We start from the raw sequence: 23,978 nt of genomic DNA, 5'->3' as shown, positions 1-23,978 counted from the left end.
GCTCACATTTTTATTTTAGCTACTATTGGCATAGAGCTGACCAATGGTGGTGCGCTAGGCAGCTGTGCGCAGCACACGAACAATTTATACTTCTTAAATGATTCATTCGTTTGAACGACTTATACTTCATACAAACGATTTATCTAAAATTATATTGTGTTTTGGGGATAAAAAAGGGTTTACAGTTATTAGGGTTACAGTCGTTAGGGTTACAGTTGTGTTAAGAAATGAACAGGAAAGTGAATGTTAAAAAAATGTTCAGGATTTTGAAGCTTTTCATTGCAAAGGTTTTTGTTATTGTTAATACACTAAATTCATGAACGTTATTTAAAAACTAAATTCAAAAACTATTGTAGACATAAGTTTTTTGAAAATTTTATAGTAAAATTACTATTCTTTTTTTTTTTGAATGAATATGTGTAAAATACTTAATATTCTCACAAACATGAGAAACGAACACATCAAGGATACAGGGGGTGGACCCCCCCAGCTAGATGGCAGGCCCTGACCGGCTAATTTATTAAAATTGTTCACTCAACATTTTGGAAAATTTTATATTTTGTAAAACTTTGATTTTGTCAGACCAACTTGTTTTAACATAGATATTGTTTATAACCATTGCTCTTGATATGATTGAACATATTTACATTTACTTGTTGAATTCGTTATTGTATTTTACATGAAATACTGTACAAGGCATGTTCCAAAGTAAGGGCCAGTAGTTCATTAAAAAAAAGGATAGAATTTTATTACCTGTTATATACACACTTATTTTATTTTTCTACATAGTCGCTATTTTTGTCTAAACTTTTTTTGTATTTAGAAATGATGTTTTTAATACCCCATTTATAAAAATCTGTTCCTTAAAATTTCACTGCTCTTTTCATCTTGTAGCTATCCTCAAACCATTGAGAACTAAATGTTTTTTTTTAACAGTCACTTATTATGAGATCATGAATATTAAGGAGGTTTCAAAAACATCCCAGTATTTTTGACAATATGTGAAACAGTATGGTGGGTGCATATTATTGTGAATCAGGACAATTCCTGACATTAGAATCCCATGTCATTGGTGATAAATTGGACACCTTAGTTTTGAAAGCACACCTTTACAGTGATTTTTATTACTGGATCCATGAAATCCATCAATAGAATACCATTTTTATCTTGGAAACAGTCGCCGTGATCTTAACTGGTAGGGTTTGCTTGATTTTTTGACTTTGTGAACTTCAGTGATGTGACTATTATAGATTGTTGTTTATTTGAATTTAATATTAATGTATGAAATCTGCATTTCATCACCAGTTATGAAATGGTGGAAAATTTATCATTTTGTGGTATAACAGTTCAGAATTGCATGTGCAAATGCCATCCTTTGACTTTATTACATGCCAATCAATATTTTCAGGACCATCTTTCACACTGTTTACAACAACTTTATGTTCACATTTTTGAACCCTGGTTCTTTCATTCTTCATCATGAATGATGTTTAAGATCTTTATTAAACACAGAACTTTTTTCACTTATTACTGTAGGCCTACAAATTTCACAGAATTCATGATAAAATTTGGAATTTTTATGAATTTAGCATTGAAAAATTAAATCACACTCTAAATTTCCCACTAGCAGGATTGTTTATTGTTGCAACCATCAAAAATCACTTCCATTTGTGATGGAAGATGGTCTGTCACTAGCTAATGAAGTAGTTAAAGCTGCTGGACATGCATGGTATGATTCTTTGTTGCAGACCAAATTTTATTAGGAATTCTGCACATGAAAAATGTCATGCTTGACTAAGATTCTATTGGATCTTTCTAGATAAATAGTCAGTGATGCTATCACTTTACCATAGAGGTGGTGGATTCATTTAATTTTATTCTGTAATGAAACTTTGTTGTTATTAATTTATACAGAAGATTATTGAAAATTATTGAAATGAAGTAATTCATACTTCTGAAATGAAACTTTTTATAGAAATGACTTGATGTACAAAAAAATATTGAGGCACAAAGCTATTAGGAAAATTAGTTACTACGATGAGAGTGCTGAATAACAGAAATAGGCCAAAATACTCTAGTTGATTTGGGTGAATAATGAGAATAAAAAGTGAAAGAGAAACTGTGAAGAATTTTTTTAGATTTGAAATTGGAGAACACCTTAGGATAAGCCATAGAAAAGATGTAGTACAAAATAGAGAGAGTTTAGGAAAACATCTCTTATTGTCAAAAGTATATTGCTGTAGAATTTATGGAAAAGTTAAAGCAAATGGAGGTTATTTCTGAAGTGACCTTTCTTATCATCAGATAAATAAGAAAAATTCAAAGTCAAATTAAATTAATTTTTAACTGTTCTAAGATTTTCATTTGTTTTCATTCTATGATATCAAATTTCTATTCAGATATACAGCTAAAATAATACTATTGTAAATTAAAAAAAAGAAAAAAGTGTATTCAATTATAAACATTAAAATATACTATTTTAACTTTAAATAGGTGGAAAAAAAACACATTAATGCTGGTTAATAAATTCAAAACCAGCTGATCCAAAAGTTAAAATGCTAACCACTTAGTTGTTAGTGTTTATCAATATGAAACAGGCATTCATGTGTTATTAGATAACATGCAATATTAATGTTGTTTCGGGAAGAATCCCAACAATAGTTCTATCAATTAATTTAAATTACAGAAATATTAATTCCTTAAAAAAAAAGAAGCAAGTTCTTCATTTGAATATTTTTTTTTTCTTTTTTACGAGCTTTATCCCTCACCAAATGAATTGATTCTAATAATTTATTTTATGGAAGATTTTTACAAGAAAGATTACATTTCCTATGTAGATGATGTGATGTTTTTAATTTCCTTTTTTTTTTTGTCATTGTTGCTTAGTACTGAATTGCTGTAGCATTGTGACATTATTTTATGTCATTCAGATATTTGGTTGACGTATGGTAAACTTTATAGAAGTAAAATGAAATTTACAGAATTCATGAACATATTCAAATAAATCAATAAAAAAGCAGTTAAAAAATTAATGTACATGACTGCATTCTAGTGTACTTCAACAGTTTAAATTTTATCTTTCTATGTCATTTTCTCTATTCTTTTTCTTACTTTTATCGAGGCAGAGGTTTATTGCCTTTGTATTTTTACTCATTGTTACTTTTCTTGTGGTGTTATACAAATTTTGAGTTCAAATAAGATAGAAAATAGAAATATAAAAAAAATAAAACTGACCAAAAACAAAAAGTAATAACTGAAAATTTTCTACTTTGTAATTCTTCTTTGTTTATTTTTATTACTTAACATTACTAATAAAATTTATATTGTAAAAAAAAAAGAAACATGAAATTGCTTACCCTGATCTGATCAGGATTCAAACCTAGAACCTTTTAAATGAAAAGCAGAGATGCTACCACTCCACCACCAGCTCAACTTTATAGTTGGACTTACTGAAAAGGATGTCAAATTAAGGATCCATAATTTATTAGTAGTGTAGGTTTTAGGTGTATTATTTATTTATTTTTTTGTAATTAGCATTGTCAATTTGTCAGTCTATTGATACAATTATTACTATCACTAACTGATATCACTTGTGTTCAGTTTGATTGAGTGGTTGGGGATAAAAAAAAATTTGTGTAAGCTTGGTTTTCCTCAGTAAAGCGTGTTTTACTTCATGTTCAAATTCAATAATAAGATGCCTCTTACAAATAGTACCTGCTGTCTTCCAGATAGTAGTTCAACTATCAATTATTATGGATTAAAGTGAAAGTAGTTGAAAGAGAAGAGTTAGAAGAAAAAAATCTTCCATTATATTGAATTTTCTTGTAGTATTAATTGTAATTGTAATACTTGTTTACCAATTTGCCAGAATTGATAATTATTGTTATTTGTCTAAATAGCCTGGTGTACCAATGGAGATAGCTTTAAACAAAGAATCAAAAAGGAAAACTCCAGTAGCAATTGCCTTCAGGGACAATGAACGCTTGTTTGGTGAAGATGCACTTGGTGTAGGAGTAAGATTTCCGAAACTGACATATAGTTATATATTGGAATTATTAGGTAAACCTGTAACACATCCACTGGTACAGTTATTTAAACAAAGATTTCCATATTATGACATAGTACCTGATCCAGTACGTGGCACTGTTGTTTTCAGACATGATGAGTAAGTAATATTTTTAGTATGCTTAATAATTTAAATTTTTTTTGTAGTATGAATCTTATGATTTGTATATGACATCTTATTATATATAAATTCATAAATTACTTATTAGGTAGGTAAATTATTGATGTATTAAACATTAAGTGACATATAAATCATCAAAATAGAGTAAATATTTTCAGTTGTTATTAAATTTGTCCACAATAAATTTCAAAATTTTCAAAAAAGAAAATAATTTTGACAATTAAAAAAATTATAAATATATGTTTTAATCCTTTGCGGTTGGATGCTGTATTTAAAATTAGTTCACTGGGGTCAGGTGGCCAGTAGGACTGGCCATAGCCATTTTACCAATCAACTCAGAAGTGTTTGCACAGTCGTGATCCTCACAGATCAGATGGCCAGCAGTAGTGGCCAGGTTGAACACAACTGGATGTTGCTATAGAAACAATATATTTCTTTTGTGTTCTGTGATTAGTGCTGTAACCTATCGGACAGCCTTTTAATTAATTGAGTATTACGTTTCCCGATCTTTTTTTTATGTTTGCCAAGCAGTGTTTTCACAAAAGACTGCGCTGTTTGCAGTGACAGAAGACCTGGAGGAGAAAGAAAACAAAGCAAATTTTTTTGCAAGACCCATCAAAAACACCCTGGATTACACATGGGCGAATTCTCTGAAAAATAAACCACGATCTAACTAGCAAGTTAAACAAATGTGTTTGACAATTTTCTTGTACTACAAAGTTTCTTTTTAAATATTATTTTATTATGTTATATTCAGTAAAGAAAAAATTAATTAAAACTATGTTAAGCTATTCTTTGTGTGTCAATAAAGAAAAAATTATATAAAATATTGGTGTTGTTTTTTTTTTTTTTGTAAATTAAATGCCCTATGTAACTATTTAGAAATGAATGAAAAATAATTCTAAGCTGGTGGGGCAGAGCAGTCAAGATGGCAGCCTAGCCAACAATGGGAGGTAACCGGCCAGTCCTGCTGGCCGTCCGAGCTGTGAGCACTGCTAGTGCCATCAATTTTCCAAACTAACTGAAAGTGGGCTGTGGCCAGCTATACTGGCTGTCCAACTGCAAAGAATTAATATAATTGTAGAACTTAATAACATCTTAAGATCTGGGATCCTGCAAAAATTGATTCTTTGAATTAATGTGGTTAGTTTAACTTATCTATTTACTGTTTTTTGGTGGTTTATATTTCATTTAATATTAAATTTTATTATTGCAGTGATCAATACGTTAATGAATAATTTGAATTTCTTAAAAATATATATATTATTTGAATAGATATTAGGAGTGTGTGTAAAAGAACTTAGTTTCAAAAAATCATAATGAAATAATGGAATCAGTCAAAGCATCCAGTTTTCATATTTATGTTTGTTATATTATTAAGATTTTCATTGCAAATATTTGTCGCAGTGAACACCAATGTGTGACCTTCACTGTGTATCTGATTAGCAGTCTCACTTTTAGTCATGACAACACCACAGCAGGAAGCTCAGCACATGATTTGGTTTATCGAAACAAGATCATTTATCACAGTTCAGCATAATTATCGATGTGAATATGACAGTGCTGCACCTACAAATAAAACAATACTCCACTGGTTTAACTACAGTGTATAAAGTGACTGGAAGTGAAGTGAAGATTAGACTTGATCTTACACATGATACGTATAAGATATGTTTAAATTAAATCAAACCCGATGACAAACTGGAAAAATTGGAGTTAGCAGCTTTAATGCTTAACAACATTGATGGAAATGAGAACTAACTGAAAAATGTCATATTTTCAGATGAGGTGACATTCCTCATTAGTGGGTTGGTCACTAAAATTGACACAGAACCACTGCATAAAATTATTGAACATCAGTGTGACTTTTCCAAAGTCAATTTTGGTGCAACCTGATGAATGACCACATTGTGGGCCCATTCATTTTTGTAGAAACCACAAATAATGGGGATATTTTCTGTGATATGCTTGAACTTTAGATCTTTCCACAGATTGACGATATTGAAGAAGAAACAGGATTAATTTTCTATTAGCTACACAGTGCTCCGCTGCATTATAGCAACTGTGTCCATCTACATTAAATATTCAGTTTCAAAACGGTGGACTGGAAGAGGAGGGCCGATTGCATGGCCACCAAGGACCCCAGACATTATCCCACTAGATATCTTTTTGTGGGGGCATGTGAAAAAGTTTATTTGGAGAAAATGCATGACATCGACCACCTACGGGAGAGGATTGTTGTGGCAGTAGCATCCATTACACCTGATATTCTGACAAGTACATGGGAAGATTTCTGCCTGCAGGGCAACGAGTGGTGCACATATCATATCAAAGTATATTAAACACCAAAAAATTTCAAAATTACTTTTCAAAGTATATACTCGGGTAAGGAATATGTTAAAATATAATGCTTTTTAGATAATTGAAACCGAGGAGTTATTTTAATATGTGTATTTAATGTAAAGATCTATTTGTATGGATGGTTTTGTGGATTCTATGGATAGTAAAATCCTACAGTAGATTAATGCAGAGTGTAATGGATTAATAAAGATTCTTGTAATATAGAAATAAGAATGAGTATGTTAGCCATATTATAAGAATTAGATATCATCAGCTTCAATTGATTACACTGTGGAAAGTTACAAGGAAGGAGGTGAATTAGAATGAGATGAGTTTCATTATTATAAACTATGTAAATGGTTTAATCGCTATAGATTTATAAAAAACAGTTTCTATGAAAATTACAATTGTGAATTTGATGATCAGCCTCTAGTGTTAGAAGGAATTAAAAAAAAAGGTTTTTTGTAATTATTATTGTTGATGATTTTGATATACAAAAAAATTTAAAAGTTTATTTTAAACTTTTAAAATTGGTTTTATTTTAAACCTTGGAAAAGTGGGATATGTATATTTTCTGAAATGTGGTACTATTGGATTTGGATCACTGGTAAAAATTGAATTATTCATTAATTACTTATAAAAAATTTAGTAAATTTATTAATTTTGTAAAGTTAACTTTTGGTTTTTAAATAAACTAAACTTATGTAATATTTGATGTTAGTTCTGAAACTGATTGGTTGAAATGAATTCTGATAAAAATTCATCATTAACATTCTCGTCTCAAGTACTATACTCTGTTAGGTTACTACTGAGGCGTATTTTTAAAATAAGGTTCATTTTGAAATAAAAACAAAACTGAAAAATATTAACAAACTTTATTACTTAAACTTAAAAATTACTTTTCTATGTAGCTTTCTTCAACTTGCCACACATTTATCATAGCATTTCACTAGCTTCTTCAGTCCTCCTTAAAGAAATTGCACTGCCAGTGACTTAAACTAATAATCCCATTTTTCAATCTGTCATTATTGTCAAACCTTTTTTGTTACGAGCCACTTTTAAGGCGAAGAAAAATAAAATAATTGCTGGGAGCTAATTCAGGGCTATGGGAAGAATGATTGAAGATTTTTCAATGAGGTTTTTCCAATTGCTTCATATGTGGAAAAGCATTGTCATGCAAAGATAAATTCCCATGAGATAGCATCCCATGTTGTTAGCTTTTTTAATGTTTCAGCATTCATAGTAGATCCATGAACAGTAGCTATAAGCTTCTTTACTGAATGTTCTTGTTTAACTTTCTTGTCTAGGAGATGAATTCTGCCATTGCATTGACTGCTGCTTTCTCTCAATGTTTAAATAAGAAATCCAGATCTCAATTCTTGTATCAGTGAAATCAAACAGTTCATCATTTTCATTTATGTAATGCCACAAAAATTCATGAGCTGCAGTAAGACATTTTTTCTTTTGTTTGTCGGTTATCATTTTCGACATACATCATGTACCCATTTTTTTATAGCTCAATCTTTCAGTCAAAACTTCTTAAATCAAATATTGTGAACATCAAAGCCAATTGTAACATACTGAAAAGCCAGTTTTCTGGTATTTTCTTGTCAACTTTTTCAATCAAATCATTCATTACCACTGACATCCAGTCGCTATGTTCATAATGAACATTCGTTTGTCCTTCTCCATCCATCTGGTTATTCTCGAAATGAATGACATTACTGTCTTACTTTAGCATCACTCGTAATGTTCAGCCCTAAACATTACAAATTTGCCTGTGAATTTCAGCTGCAGAAGTGCTTTTTGCCATAAAAAATTAAATACTCCCTTGTACTTCACACTTGGCAGGTTCACAAATTGCAGCACTCATTATAAATGGATGAATGTAAGCAACTTATAACAAAATGACCAAACCATTATTGCTAACAGTTGACTATTGATTAAAATAACTAAGCAACACAAGTGTCATCTGTTTAGATCTCATATGTAGGTCGTAAATTTTAAACAGACTTTACTTTAAAAACACGTTTCATATACTATACTAAAAGTATTGTATTACTATAATACTATATTGTAATACTACTACAATACAAATAGGTGTAAAATATTAAATGTGCGTTGTATTACTTGTGATAATAGTATACTGTACTATCTGCCTACTTACAGAATTAGTATCAGTTCTCTTTGTATGCTTGATTTGAAAAAGTAATATTACTCAGTCATTTCATTTGTTGCCTGATCCTTGGATCTTCTGGATCAAGTAATCAGTCACCAATTAAATCAGTTATGTAATGTCAATATATATTGACAATAAATATTAATCTCATTGCCAGTTGTTATTTATTGAATTTATTTAAAATGATAGTTAAAGTAATTGATAATTGTTTAACTACTGTACATTTAATTAATTAATTTATTTTTTTATTTTAGTGAGACACAATTCACACCTGAAGAACTTGTAGGAATGTTGTTACAAAAAGCTAGAGAGTTTGCTCAAAATTCAGCGATCCAAGCCATCAATGAAGTAGTTATTACTGTTCCTGGATATTTTAATCAAGCTGAAAGAAAGGCTGTGTTACAAGCTGCCGAATTGTCTGGTTTAAAGGTCCTACAGTTGATGAATGATTATACAGCAGGTAATTACTGCACAAACTTTTTTTTTTTACATTGAATTAAATGAAAAATTCATTAAAGCTACTAAATTTTATGAGTTTTTAAGTCGATTTTGAAATAGTAATAATAAAAGTAGCTGTATAAATATTTATTGTAGCAAAATATTAAAATTATTTTTTTTTATCCATCTCATACCAAATGCCATCATTTTCTAAATAATTTTTTTGTTACTTGTAGTATTTGATCAATCTTTTGCACCAGCTTATTTACAGCTGAATTTTCTATCATTTGAATTGTTCAGTCTAGCTTTTTCAAATGAATGCTTGTTCATTTAATATTATCTTTAATAGTTCTTAGGCCTTATGAAGACAGTTAGATATTGTCACAAAATTTCAAACCCTTGACAGAAACTGAACTTTAAACCTTAAGTTTAGCAATCGGTGCACACATTTTAACAATCTTTGTAGGTTACCCATCACATTTTGCACCATGGACACATGAATTCAAACCACTTCATGTATCCATTTTTTAAGGTTATGGAGATTTTATGGTGGTGTTTGGAAAAAGTGTGATTTCAAGTACTACTTTGAAAGAAAAAAAATGCATGCAGACAGGTCTGGTGGCTTGCAGGTATAGTAATGTCCCCATTCTTTAAGATGACATGATTAGAAAAAAGTTTCCTTACATCTATCATGGAAGCTCTTGAAGTGTGGGCCATAGAATTATTTGTTGAAAGGATGTGTTTTGATTAACGAATGAAACATTTTAATTTGATAAATGACAAGTTACTTCAGGCTGAAAGAAGTTTTATAATATGCTAACATAGTATAGTGAATATACCGTAACTGCATGTCCAGTATTATTTTCAAAGAAATATGGTTCTGCATTTCCAAATGATGAAATGACACTTCACTTTGACATTATGGAGTGGCTTTTGGCGTAATCTTTGAGGACTTGTATTTGAATTTTGTGTTTTGATGAAGCCTCAAAAAGGGAAATGAGTCACATTACTCATCAAAAAATTGTTTAGAAGGTCATTATAAAATATTACATTAACATTTATCATGTTCAGTAATGATGACAGTAAGTAAATCAGTTTGTGTGAAAACATATTCAATGCATCCATAATCTAAACCTTATACATATTGCAATGAAGCTCTTGTAAAATCTGGATAGATTTATTGAAAAGCAGTCTCCAGTTTTCCCCACAACATTTTTTGCCGTACAGACTTTTTTAAAGCTTCCAGTTCTTTTCAATGTGGAGCCCATTTCCTCAAAGTTTTTATTGTGTGGACAGAAGGCACCAGATCATTGGGTCAGTCCATTTGAAGTGACCCAAGGGTGGTTGCGTGAGCAATTTAAAAAAATTGAAACTTACCCACTTGTCTCCTACATGTCTCAGGACCTTAAAACTATTTCTATTTAAGCAGTTTACCTGTAGTGGTCATTTTTGTTATGGTGTACACACCTATTTTTGTGATTGTAAGGGTTTATGGTAAAAATCATAACTAAAAAACTATTGGTCCTGGAAGAATGAAAAAAAAAAAACAGTTTAATCATATTTTCTCAAGGTAAAAGATTGGTCCAGTGGTATATTTACCTATCTCTCTTCTTTCTATGAGAAAATTATCAATAAAGTTGAACATGAAAAACTGTGAAATTTCACTTTTGGTAATTTTTTTCTAGAGGCAGAGATGGCATACACAGTTTGAATTATTTTTTTATGTAGGTATATGTTAGCTTATTTTTTTTGGGGATACTTCTAATGGATTGATCCCCACTGTGAGAAATATTAAAATTGTTCCAAGGCACTCCCTCGCAGTCGTGTAACTATCATTGATTTTGTGATACTGTTAAACAGCAAAACCATAGTGTGTATACTCTTGTTATTCTTGACTACAGTAAGCACGGCTACAAGATAACTAACAATACTTGAAAAGATGATAGTTCTTATTTACCAGTGGTTAGAGTATATCCAATGTTATTGAATCAATCTCTGCTGTACACTTTATTAAGTAGAATTATAGATAATAAATTTGCATCCTTTTATAAATATATTAGAGGTTATCTCTAAAGTAAAGAACATTTCATTGTAACAAAAATTTATTTTGAAAACTTTATTAATATTGTTTATTTCTCTTTAGTACATACCTTATACTACTTTTCTATACAATCGCCACATGAATTAAAATATCTGTCGTAGTGATACACCAGCTTCAATATACCCTCATAGTATTCTTCTGCCGCCAGTCCATTTCACCTCCGATTAACAGCATTTTTAAGTTCATCATCACCCGCAAATTACTTACCACTCAAAAGTTCTTTCAACTTCCCAAACAAATGGTAATCAGGAGCTAAGTCTGGACTATATTGTGGGTGATAGTAAATTTCCCATCCAAATGTTCTCAGTAAATCACATGTTGAACCTACAACATGTGGACATGCATTATCGTGCAGCAGGACGAAGCAGTCGGTCAGCCACCCACATCACTGATTTTGAATGGCATGCCGTAACTTATGCAGAGTTTCGCAGTAGACTTCTGCATTTATAGTCATTCTATGTGGCATGAAATCAAATCAGCAGCATGCCAAACCAATCCCAAAAGACCATGGCCATCAGTTTGCATCCAAATGCCTGTGGCTTGACCTTTGTTGGTCTAGTTGGTGATTAAGGATGACACCATTTACTTGACTGCTGTTTTCTTTCTTGTGTGTAATACGAAATCCATTTTTCATCACCAATAACACCTGTATTAAGGAACTCATCATCTCTTTCTCTGAAGCGCATCAAAAATTCCAGAGCAGATCCCATATGGATTTTTTTGTGATGTTCCGTTAAGACATGTGGCACTCGACATGCACAAACCTTTTTGAAGCCTAAACAGTCATGAACAATTTGACCAATAACAGCTCTTGAAACATCAGGAAAAAGAAGGGCCAGGTCGGAAATCATTGAGTAATGATCTTTTCTGATTTCATCATTGATGTGTTTCAACAAGTCCTCGCCTATTATTGAGGCCTTTCCTGAACGTTTCCTAAAACGTTCATCATTTACATTAATTCTATTATTTCTAACCTTTCACACCATTTTCAGATGTTTCTTTCATTTATTACTTTATCACCGTACACAGCAACCAACTGCCTATGAATTTAAGCCAGCTTAATGTTTTAATGGTTTAAAAAACTTATGACTCAGGTGTTTTACAGTCGACAGTAACTTCATATTTCCTATTCATTTTGTAATATAATAACTCACACGTAATCAAAGCTACTACAACGCTACAGCTTACAGACAGCAATGCAGTATGTACATTACTAGTGTGGCCATGAACAACACAGGTTCACCAACTTTAAGGAGAGAAATTTCCCAGTGGTCTTTACTTTAGAGATATCCCTCATAGATAAAAGACATCAAGCAAAATATTTGCAGAGATGTGCTACTACTTAATATAATAGTAATAATAAAAATAAATTAAGAATTCGCTATTTGATATATAAATACGTAATATTTTAAATATGTTGAAATAATTCAAGTATTAATTAATGTATACTTACATTGATTAACACTTGAATTATTTACCAACACTCAATTTTATTGAATTAAAATTGTGCACTTTTGGAAATCTTTCTTTCTTTCTTTGTGGAACTAAGCTGACGTTATAGGTAATTTTCTTAAACAATTTGATTCTATGAATGAAATATGCTTTATTGCAGTAAGAAATGTTTAAATTTTATTTAAATCTGGTCTATCTATGAACTGCAAGAGCATTAAGGAAAATTTCTCTGTATGTATATGTAACAAAGAGCTACCATATTATAAATGGTTATTGAAATGAATTGGAAACGAGGAGACAAAATATAATTTATGTTTCAGATCTAAAAAATTAGATGCCCATTTAGATTGATAAATTATTATCATAATCTGTAGACACTGAGGACTAGTTTATGCAAGTAAATAAATGCAAAAAAGTAAACTAGAAGTATTAATGGACAAATAAGCAACACTCATAAAAAACAATATAAAATTAATTTTTTTAACCCTGTTTATTATTATTATTATTATCTTTTATGCCACATAGAATCACTTTAGTCAGTTTGTTATCTGTGTCTGTACGATGGTACTGTTTGGGCCTTGCAGTCTTCCCAATACTTTTTCATACTTTTCAATCTTTTGCTCTTCCTAGTAGTGAAAATGTTCATGTTGTGAGTGTTTCACACTCTTTTGAGTGTGAAACGAGTGTTTTTGTTCTTTTTTTATATTATCTGTGGCGTCTTCTGGTGTAAGTCCAATTTCCTTTAGATCCTCTCTTATTTCTGTGATCCATTTGCACATTGTCTTGGTGTTTTTTAAGCCAAGATTGTACTGTACTAGCTGTTTCAGAAGTCTTGAATCTTGCATCCTCATGATATGTCCAAAGAATCCTAGTCCTTCTGATGCATGGTATCCACGATCTAGTATTCAAATCTGTATAAATATAACATCCTTTACTAGGATTTGAATCTTAAAAGTCTCTACCTCGAAATCAGCTGATTTGGTATTGGCCAACTTAGGATCACGGTAATATCTTAATAATTTTTCCCTTTAACTTCCTTTCTTCCCAATATGTCTTCATTCTTTCTTCACGTTTTCATTTTCTCTCTTCTCTCCATCTATAATCATATTTCTTTTTTGGCTTTTCTTGGAAACCCTTGTTTTGTAAAATAATATTTCCAAAATTTTTCTTTTTAAGATTATTTCTTCTGTGATATTTAGTTCTCTCATAGCCTTTAAAGCGTCATTAAACGAGATGTTTTTAGTTTTTTTGAATATAGACAAAATTAAAAATTCTTTTAATCTTTTCTCTTCCATTCTAAAAAGATGTCCCAAAAACATCAGACTTCTTTTCCTTATAACATCTAAAACTCTCATTAAATTTATAAAGTTCTTTATTTTTTCTAATCCTCCACTTATTCTCTTCAAGAGAATATTACTGGTCGTAATATTTTCCTTTCTTTCTTCTCTAGCTCTTCAATTTTTCCTATTTTATTCATACATAAACACTTCGAGGCATATAAACATTCAGGTCTAGTAACTGTATTATAATGCCTAATTTTTGTTTTTCTGGAAATTGATTTTTTATTGTACAAATGCTTTGTTCAGTGTAAACAAGATCCATTTTACTAGCTCTAACTTTGATTCTTTAACTGAAACATTGGGTTTAATTATTTAACCTGGATGTTTAAATTTATTTATTTTATTAATTTTTCCGTATTCAGTTTTTGAAGTCTTTAGAGCATTTTTAATATTTGTCATAAATTCAGTTTTGAAAAGAAATTGTGAAACCAATTTTCCTCGGCTAACTTTTTAAAAGATTAATTAGAATTTCTTCAGCTTTACTATCCGAAGACAAAATTGCCAGATCATTTGCAAAGACCAAACAATTAATTTTGGGATTCTTATCCTTACTTTCTTTTCTTTCTTTTTCCTGCTGAGCCTCTGGAAATTACCGTTCAGGTATTACTTCAGAGGATGAATGAGGATGGTATGTATGAGTGTAAATGAAGTATAGTCATGTACAGTCTCAGTTTGACCATTCCTGAGATGTGTGGTTAATTGAAACTCAACCACCAAAGAACACCGGTATCCATGATCTATTATTAAAATTCATATAAAAGTAACTTCCTTTACTAGGACTTGAACACTGGAACTCTTGACTTCCAAATCAGCTGATTTGGGAAGATGCATTCACCACTAGACCAACCCAGTGGTTAATTATCCTCACGTTCTAGTTTCACATTTCTTAACTTTAAAATTTCCATCTGTTAGTTGCATAATGTCCATCTGCCTGCCCCTAATTACTTTGTTCAAAACTATATTAAACAGTAAGGGCATCAGTCACACTCTTGCCTCACACCTGTTTTGATTTCAAAAGTTCCAGAGCTTAGTCCTTGAAATTTTATTTTTGAAGAATTTGTAAGGGTTTCTTTTACTAAATTCAATTTTTTATTGTCTACACAAAATTCCTCTAATATATATTTCTCTATTTGGAATTCTTATCTCTCATTGGAATTCTCCAATTTGGGGTTCTAATTGTTCTTTCTTAATAAAAGTTACAGATAACAAAGAAATGCCTCTATAGTTATTTACATCTTTTTTATCATTCTTTTTTATGGAGAGGGTGTATGAGAGCACATAAATTATCAAAAAATTTTTTCTCTTTTCAGATTTGAATAAATGACTTTCCTAAGCTTTCAGTGGTTTCATCTCCATATTTATGCATTTCAGTAACAATTGAGTCTAAACCAGATGCTTTATTATTTTTTAAGGTTCTAATTATGTCTTCAATTCTTTAAATCTGGTGGATTTGAATCGGAAAATTTTTTTGATGGGCTCAATTTTTGTGAATTTTTCTTTTGGTTCTTCGCAGTTCAATAGATTTTTAAAATGATTTGCTAGATTTTCACAAATTTCACTGTTGTTTACAGTTAGGGATCCGTCCACCTGTTCTTTTGAAACATAAACTTAGAGGATGATGATAATAAGAGGTCATTTTTAAAAATTCTGAAAAATTTGTTTTATTCTTCATAAAATTTTCTTCTATTTCATTTAGCTGACTCTTCTCCCATGATCTTTTAAGCATGCCTTAAAACTTTAGATGCTTGTTTAATTCTTAAAGGTATTGTAATGTATTTCATTTTTTATGGAATACTACCTTTTCCATGCAGTTAATCTTTTGTATTACACTTTATCACATTTTGCATTCCTTCACTTATGTTTAGTATATCCTGTTAGATGTGCTACTTTTTTAACAATTTTTGGAAATTTTTCTTGAAGGAAGCTTCTCAATTTTTTGTAATTTTAAACTGTGTAGTTTATTTTTAAACATTTCTTTGTTTGATTTTAATTTTTCTTTGCCAATTTTAAGAATTTTGTTTTTTGAACACTTTATTTGTATTTTGAGGAAAAAGTTTTACTTTAATTTTTGTATAGAAAATGGTCTGTTTCTATATTACAACTTTTTCTAACCATTAGGTTTAAGATTTTTTTCATATTTGCTTCTGAAATTGCTATATGGACTATTTTATATTCACCTAAGAGTTGATTAGGGGACTTCTACATTTTTAGTATCATGGGAAATTTTTTAGTAACCAGATGTTAATTTTAAATTGAAAGCTTTACATAAATAAGTTTTCCCCATTTTTATTCATTATATTATGAGTGAAATAATCCCCAATTATCCTTTTCTTTACCTACCGGGGCATTAAAATGTCCTAAGATTTTTGGCATTTATGGATGGGATTTTTGAAACTTCCTCTTCTAGTTGCTTCCAAAAATGTTTTACCTTTTCTGTGTCTTTTTTATTATTATTGTTAATTAGAGCATGTCACTTTTAAAGTTATAATATTTATTTGCACATTTTAAACTTAAAAAAGACAAACTTTCAGATGGTGAGTGGAAATCAATTATTGAATGTGAAATGTTCTTATTTATGACAAAAGCTGTTCCCAAAATAGGGGAGTTTTTCATAACTCTGTTACCAACTTTCCTTTAAAAATTAGGTATAGTTATCTAATTAACTATACATAGTTATGTGATTTGAAGATGTTTTCATCTGTAAATCTAGTTTCTTGTAATATTAAAATTTTTATATTCTCTTGATTTTAGGTATCTTTAAGCTATTTCAATTTATAGACTTTCAAAAGCAACTCCAATAGACTTCAACACATTCCTTTTTATTACATTTATATATATTTTTTTAAATAATTTTTTCTTATAAACTAATTCTATTATCAATTTCTCGGTAATGCTTAGCAATTGCTTAAAGTAAAGGAAAGATTGAAACTAGAATAAAAAGCATTTGGCTCATTGTAATTAAAGAAAACTGAATATTATGTAGAAATTAGTTTAGCCCAAAATAGCTGTCTCTGTTCTTAAATTTTAAATAAAAATTCTTGTAAATATTTTTTATGTGTAATCATGGTTTTTAGTGTAATTGGATGTTTTAGACATAATTTTAATCTTTAATCATATGACTTCTGAAGTCTTACTCATAGCACTGTGTTAGTTATGCTGAGATAGTTTTAATTCATTCACAGGTATGACCCTTATGTTATTAAAATGGTAATTAAAAAATTAAAAAACACCAATAATAATTAAAGAATGTCTTAATACATCATTTTTGATGATCTAGCACTTTTATTTACACGTGTTGGTTTTATTTTTTTTGTTTTTAGTTGCATTGAATTATGGTATATTCCGGCGAAAAGATTTTAATGAAACTGCTCAATATATGATGTTTTATGACATGGGTGCATCAAGTACCACTGCTACTGTTGTCAGTTTCCAGCTTGTTAAAATTAAAGATAAAGGTGTCACGGAAACTCATCCACAAGTACAGATTGTTGGTGTCGGGTAAGAAAACTTTTTTAATTTCCCCTTATAATTATGTTTTTTAAGATGTTGCATTTTTTTAATACAATCTTAAACTAAATTAGGATAAAAATTAATTTATCATTTGATCAGTAAGATTAAATAATTGTACTCTTTAAAGAATTATTTTATTTAGTTATTCATTTAGAAAAAACATACATGTATGTGTAAGAACTCATGTGTATAAAAACTTAAACACGTGGAAGTATATACTTCTTTCCTCTAGTCTTCTTTTTCTTTGCTTTGATTGCTATGGTCATTAGCTAACAGTGTGAGGTGGTAGAAATGTAATGTAAAATCTCTTGTAACTTGCAATTAAAAAAATATGGCTTAAAAGTACATCTCATTTGCTACAAAAACTTTCTACTTTTCCAAATAGTCATCATTTACAGCTAATTTCTCCAAGTGATGTACTAATTTTTTATTCTGTCAATGAAGAATGCTGGGAGTCTTTGGGTTAAAGGTATATTTTATTTGCTACAAAAATGTACATCTATTTTCCACATAGTTAACATTTGCAGATAATTTCTCCAAATGGTGCACCAGTTTTCTTCTTCTTCCAATGAAGAACGCTGGCAGTCTTTCCTTGATCTATGACCTTGCATCCTTCAGTTCTTCATTCATGGTGAAATAAATACCCTTAATATCTCTTTGTAAAATGACAGGGATGAAATCTGGTGAGAATAGAGGGTGTAAAATAGGTTCAACTTGAATCTCAACTTCATAAGATTGTCAGCAGTTGCACGCAATGTGTGTGGCTGAGCATTATCAATTCCGTGGCTTTTCAAACATGGTGCATGTCTCCATGTTTTAGAAGCACCAAAAAGAGGCGGAAAGGTTCTTTTCATTAGTCACAGAAACAAGTCAACCACTGTGAGGTTCATTCTCAATATTCACTTTATCAGCTTCTGATGCACAAAATTTTGCTTCTCACATACTCATTATATTTCAGTCATCAGTTTCATCACCATAAAATCTTTTAGATGTTGAATGTCACTAGCTTTCAATTTTTCTACTGTTAAAGATTCAATCACTGCATGTTGTTTCAAACAACATTGACGTAATAGGTACACTGAACTCTAACAGTGGTGACTGATAGAAAATGAAGGGCAGGAGTCAATGAGTTTTGGATGTTAGTAGTAGCAGAATGAGACTACAAAATGGCAGCACCTGTTGCTTTGAATGACATTTTTTTCTCCTGTTACATTACAGTGTGCATTACACTTCAACCACCCTTCATAAATGGCATGCAGTGAAACTGCATCCAGTGTTTCTCAATTTCAAAAACTTTTTTGTAAAACATTGTAAGTTTACCCTTGGTTGTAAGTTTACCTCGCTCCATACTTTCAGTTTACAAGAAGTTACTCCATGAGATGTTCCAGGTGCAAATCCAAGATTTTATTCATCATGATTTTCAATATTGTTTTGCTAGCTGGTTTTAACACGTCAACCCCTACATTACTAATTCTCTTCCACTATTCTCTTCATCCATTTTTACTTCTTTAACCTATTCTCTCTCACCTGTTTAATTCATTCTATTTGACATATTTACTCTCAAAAAAAAAAAAATGAAATAACTTTTATCATAAATCCTTTACTGCAATTTTATTTTGCTATTTTTGATTTTACTTTATTAAAAATCCATAAATGTTTCCTGATTCCTAAATTTGCTATCTCGTGTGATTTTTATGTTTCTTATTCTTTCTGTTTTATTTGGTAATTTAAATTTATGCTTTTGGTTTTACTTATCTTTACTCTGTTTATTTATTTTTTTCATTTTCTATTTGCATTTTTTAGCATTCCGTTTCCTTTTTTCATATAGATATTTGTTTTCTCCATCCAAATGTATGAGTAGATATCTGCCCATTACTGATGTGACCTATATAGCATATTATTACATATCAATCAGAATAAAAGATTTGCTTTGTTATTTTTTCCATTTTAATGAGGTAGGCAACTAACAACAATTTTACTTTATAATTTTTAATAGTCCTAATTCCTCAGTAAATTTATTTCTTACCTATATTCTCACATCTTTATTATATGTGTGTTTACAAGCATCTGTTCCTTTAGTTGTATTGATAAACTGTTAAATTATTTTTGGAAATTATTTATATTCATGATTACAATTAAGTTCTGAGTGTCTGTTTTCCAAAAGTAAACTTCACTAAATGTGTGATCTAAATTTTTGTGATAAGTATGAGGTGTGTTCAAAAAGTAATCAGAATTTTGAAATTTTGCGGGTTGTATTTGTCTGATTCCCGGAATTTTTCATTGTTGTATTGGTAAACATGTCTGAAAAGAATCTGTATATTTTTAGCCATATTGGATGTTTAGTCTTTTGTCAGCTGTCAAAGGGATAACACGTGTGTTGGTACAATTGGTGATCTTTTATTTGTATAAATAATGTATCAGTGAATTGTATTAAATTTTGCTATAAGAATGGAATAAAGTGTAGCAGTGTTTTAAAAATGTTAAATATTGCTTTTGGTGAGTCTGCTATAAGTAAAGCAAGGGCTTATGAGTGGTATAAGCGTTTCCAAGAAGGTTGTGAATATGTTGAAGATGATGACTGCTCCAGACTCCCCAGTACATCTGATGAAAACATGGAAAAAGTGAAAGAAATGATTATGAATGATCGCCGAATCACAATTCAGAGAAGTCACTGATGATGTTGGGATAACAATTGGCTCATGCCATGAAATGTTTTTGGATGTTTTGGGTATGAAACATGTGACAGTAAAATTTGTTCCAAAATTGTTGAATTCTGTACAAAAACAGCAGCGAATGGAAGTTGCTAAATGAAGTCAACAACAATGCAGAACTACTGAAACATGGGTTTACGGATATAATGTCAAAACTAAGGTTCAATCGTCCCAGTGGAGGCATTCTGGATCACCAAGACCATAAAAAGCTCGACAATTACGATCAAATGTGTAGGTTATGCTCACTGTCTTCTTTGATTTTAAAGGCATAGTGAATCATGAGTTCTTGCCACTAGGTCAAGGGATCAATATGGAGTATTACCTACAAGTTCAATGATGTTTGCATGAAGCATTCCAAAAAAAAGCCTGGATTTGTGGCAAAACAATTCATGGCTTCTTTTGCACCTGCTCACACTTCATTGCTTGTTCATCAACTTTTAGCCAAAACCAGCACTGTAATGATTCCCCAGTCACCATATTCACTAGACATGGCCCCATATAACTTTTTTCTATTCCCAAAAATAAAGAGAACCATAAAGGGCTGTCGTTTTACAAGCATAGATGAGATTAAAAGCTAATAGCTGAAAGAGCTAAACACTATTCCAAAGATCGAGTTCCCAAAGTGTTTCGGGGATTGGAAAAAGCGCTGGCATAAATTTATAATATCTAATGGGGACTATTTTGAAGTGGATAACATTAATGTAGATGAATAAATAAAATTCTTTCCAAAAAACAAAAATTCTTGTTACTTTTTGAACACACTTTGTAATTGCACAGTATTTAATTAATTATTTATCAATTCTTTTGTTGATTTTCTTAATCTTATTAAGATTATTTACTGTACTGTTATACTATGTACATGTAATTCCTTATAATAATCAAATAAAGTATATTCTGTTCAGGGAGGAAGGCTATGGGCATTCTTTCTCCATAGTAAACATGACATGGAATGCTTGTTATTCTTAAAAATAGCTGCTACATTAGTTTATTTACAACTATTATGGTTGTGTAATTCAAATACATTGTGTTAATATTATTACATTGATAATATTAGGTAATGTTACCAAGCTGGTATTTACTCTTTCTGCCCACAAGAATATAGTTGCATTGCAAGAAGCATCTTTTCCATTTACACCTGTTTGTAGGATATATCCAACCATAACTTTCATTTGAGCCTACCTCTAATACACAAATAATTGTTGTAAATTTTTGTTCAAATCTGGAGAGGTCATTAATTTGTTAACCTGCTAGGTACTATTGATGTGACTGATAGAGTTGGAAAGCTTGAGATAGGTCCTATTTTACATTACTGAAAGTAAACCTCTTTGTTATCAGTGTTGAATTACTGCAAATACTCAGACTTAAATCTGATGTCCTTAAAAAGAAGCAGTTAAAAATATTTGTCTTTTTGGAAGTATAGATGTTTCTAACCTGGAACTATTCTGAAAAGTTATCCCTTTTGTTGATCATAGGATTGGTCATAAATGGTCTTTTGCATTGTTAAGTAAAAGGCATTAATCCATTTTCTGATAATGTTGTAACAAAGAAAGATATGGAATAACTATTAGTAGAGGACTAACTGTTCATTTTGTACACAGAAAACAATACTCATCATCTTTATCAGGAAATCTGTCTATTCAACAATTTAAATGGGATTAAATTTTCCCAAAATCAAGCCCAACATCTGGCGTTAAAGTTGATTGAGCTTTCTAATACCCTGTAACCTATCTGGAAGAAATATCTATTTCTTCTGTCAAACCATGGTGGGCTTGATTTTGGAAAAATTTGATCTTATTTAAATTGTTGAATGAAAATAATCTGATCATACTGATAATGCTCAGATAGATTTTCTGATAAAGATGTTGATGAAAGTTGTCGGCAAGCACCAAAAACCATCCTTTGGATATTGTTTTCTGGTATGAACAAAATAAACAGTTATTTCTCTTGAATTATAAATTTTCCCTTTTTATGCACATTACTTAAATTTATATCTATAATTTAGCAAAGAAACAAAAGATATAAATTTATCTATTTCTTGTAAAATCAAAGGAATTCAAGTAAAAAGTGAAATATATTTTATTTAATACATTAATTATTTCATGTTTGTCTTTTTCATGGCTCTTGTGTGTTTTGATTTATGAAATTTTAAAAATTTACTTATAAAAATTTGTATCAAATGAAGGATTGTATTTTTCTAATTTAATGTTTAATTTTTGTTTATATAGGTATGATCGTACACTTGGTGGCTTAGAAATGCAGATTAGGTTGAGGGATTATTTAGGTAAAAAATTTAATGAAATGAAAAAGACACCAAATGATGTATTTAAAAATCCTCGTGCCATGGCAAAGCTATTCAAAGAAGCTGGCAGACTAAAGAATGTTTTAAGTGCTAACACTGAACATTTTGCTCAGGTATTTTACAGATTTTTTTTTTTATTATACATATTTTCAAAATTTTCCCATTTCTGAGGAGTACAGAAAAAGTTGTTCTGCTATTAGTAGAACTGACTAAAGTAAAGGAAAGTACGGTCAATACTAGAACTTTCCTTTGATTTATTCATTATAGTTAGTTATTATAGATTTTTTTTCTTATGTATATTATGTTTATAAATTATGGATTCTTCTTAGGAATTCTAGGAATTTTGTTGGAGCTTGTATGTTTTTGAAAGGGAGGTAGTCATGATATGGGTATTTTCTGAGAAATCAAACTAGTAAGGATATGAATCTTACTAAAAAGACTATGAATCATAGTCTGTGACAGCACCTAATAATATGTGACAGTTTGTACTAATTGAATAATAGTAAAAATAAACAGAAAATATGTACCTTGCTACATTATTTGTCAGTGTGGATAATGTTAAAAAATTTAAACATCAGTACTAGGTTAATTTTTGACAAAAATTGATGGTTTAGGGTTGAAGGTGGCTAGAATTAATGAGTTATTTAAAAAAATATGACTTTTATTGTATTAAAGTGTCATAAAATCCTTTTTTATCCAACAAACCAGACTTAACAGAATTCTAAGGAAATGATAAAATTTCCTTATACAAAATAATATATTTTTTTAATCCAGGATCATCAAGATATTCCAAAAAATACTATACATACCTATTTTTGTTTAAAAGTCATGTTTGAAATAACCTCCTCTATGAATCATGAGATCTTGCCGTTGGTGAGGGAGCTTGAGTGCTCAGGGATACAGAGTAGCTGGACCGAAGGTGCAGCCATATCGGAGAGTTATCAGTTGAGAGCCAGACTAAGGAATGATTCCTGAAAGAGGGCAGCAGCTCTTTCAGTAGTTGTTAGGGGCGTGAGTCAGAATGACTTAAACGGCCATATCAACATCACTCAGTCCTCTGAGTACTGCACAGCTGAAAGCAATGGAAAACTACAGCTGCATTTTTTCCAAGAAAATGTGGCTCTGCATTTTCATATAGAAATGATGGAGGCGCCTGCCTTCCTTGGTAAAATATTCCGGAGGTAAACTAATCTCCCGTTCGGATCTCCGGGTGGGGACTACTAAGGAAGGGGTCACCAGAAAATTAAAAAATAACATTCTACGAGTCGGAGCGGGGAATGTTAGAAGTTTAAAAAAGGTTGGTAGGCTAGAAAATTTAAAAAGGGAAATGGATAGGATAAATGTGGATGTAGTAGGAATTAGTGAGGTTCGGTGGGAAGAGGAAGGCGACTTTTGTAGGTTTCATAATGAACAAGAAGATAG

The 23,978-nt window shown here is 30.5% G+C and overlaps 1 protein-coding gene across 2 annotated transcripts in view; it reads left to right on the top strand.

Annotated features, from left to right (window-relative positions):
- Grp170 (hypoxia up-regulated Grp170 co-chaperone protein) overlaps positions 1-23,978 on the top strand; it is a 109,211-nt gene that overhangs the window by 4,730 nt on the left and 80,503 nt on the right. For both annotated transcript variants that reach the window (XM_075377525.1, XM_075377524.1), the window contains exons 3-6: positions 3,900-4,165; positions 8,960-9,165; positions 17,357-17,534; positions 22,483-22,669. In XM_075377525.1, coding sequence (XP_075233640.1) covers positions 3,900-4,165; positions 8,960-9,165; positions 17,357-17,534; positions 22,483-22,669 — 837 coding nt within the window. The remainder of the gene's footprint in view (positions 1-3,899; positions 4,166-8,959; positions 9,166-17,356; positions 17,535-22,482; positions 22,670-23,978) is intronic.

The sequence above is a fragment of the Lycorma delicatula genome, chromosome 10, assembly GCF_047948215.1.
Source record: "Lycorma delicatula isolate Av1 chromosome 10, ASM4794821v1, whole genome shotgun sequence".
Lineage (NCBI taxonomy): Eukaryota > Metazoa > Arthropoda > Insecta > Hemiptera > Fulgoridae > Lycorma > Lycorma delicatula.
This window is presented reverse-complemented; position numbering and strand designations above follow the sequence as displayed.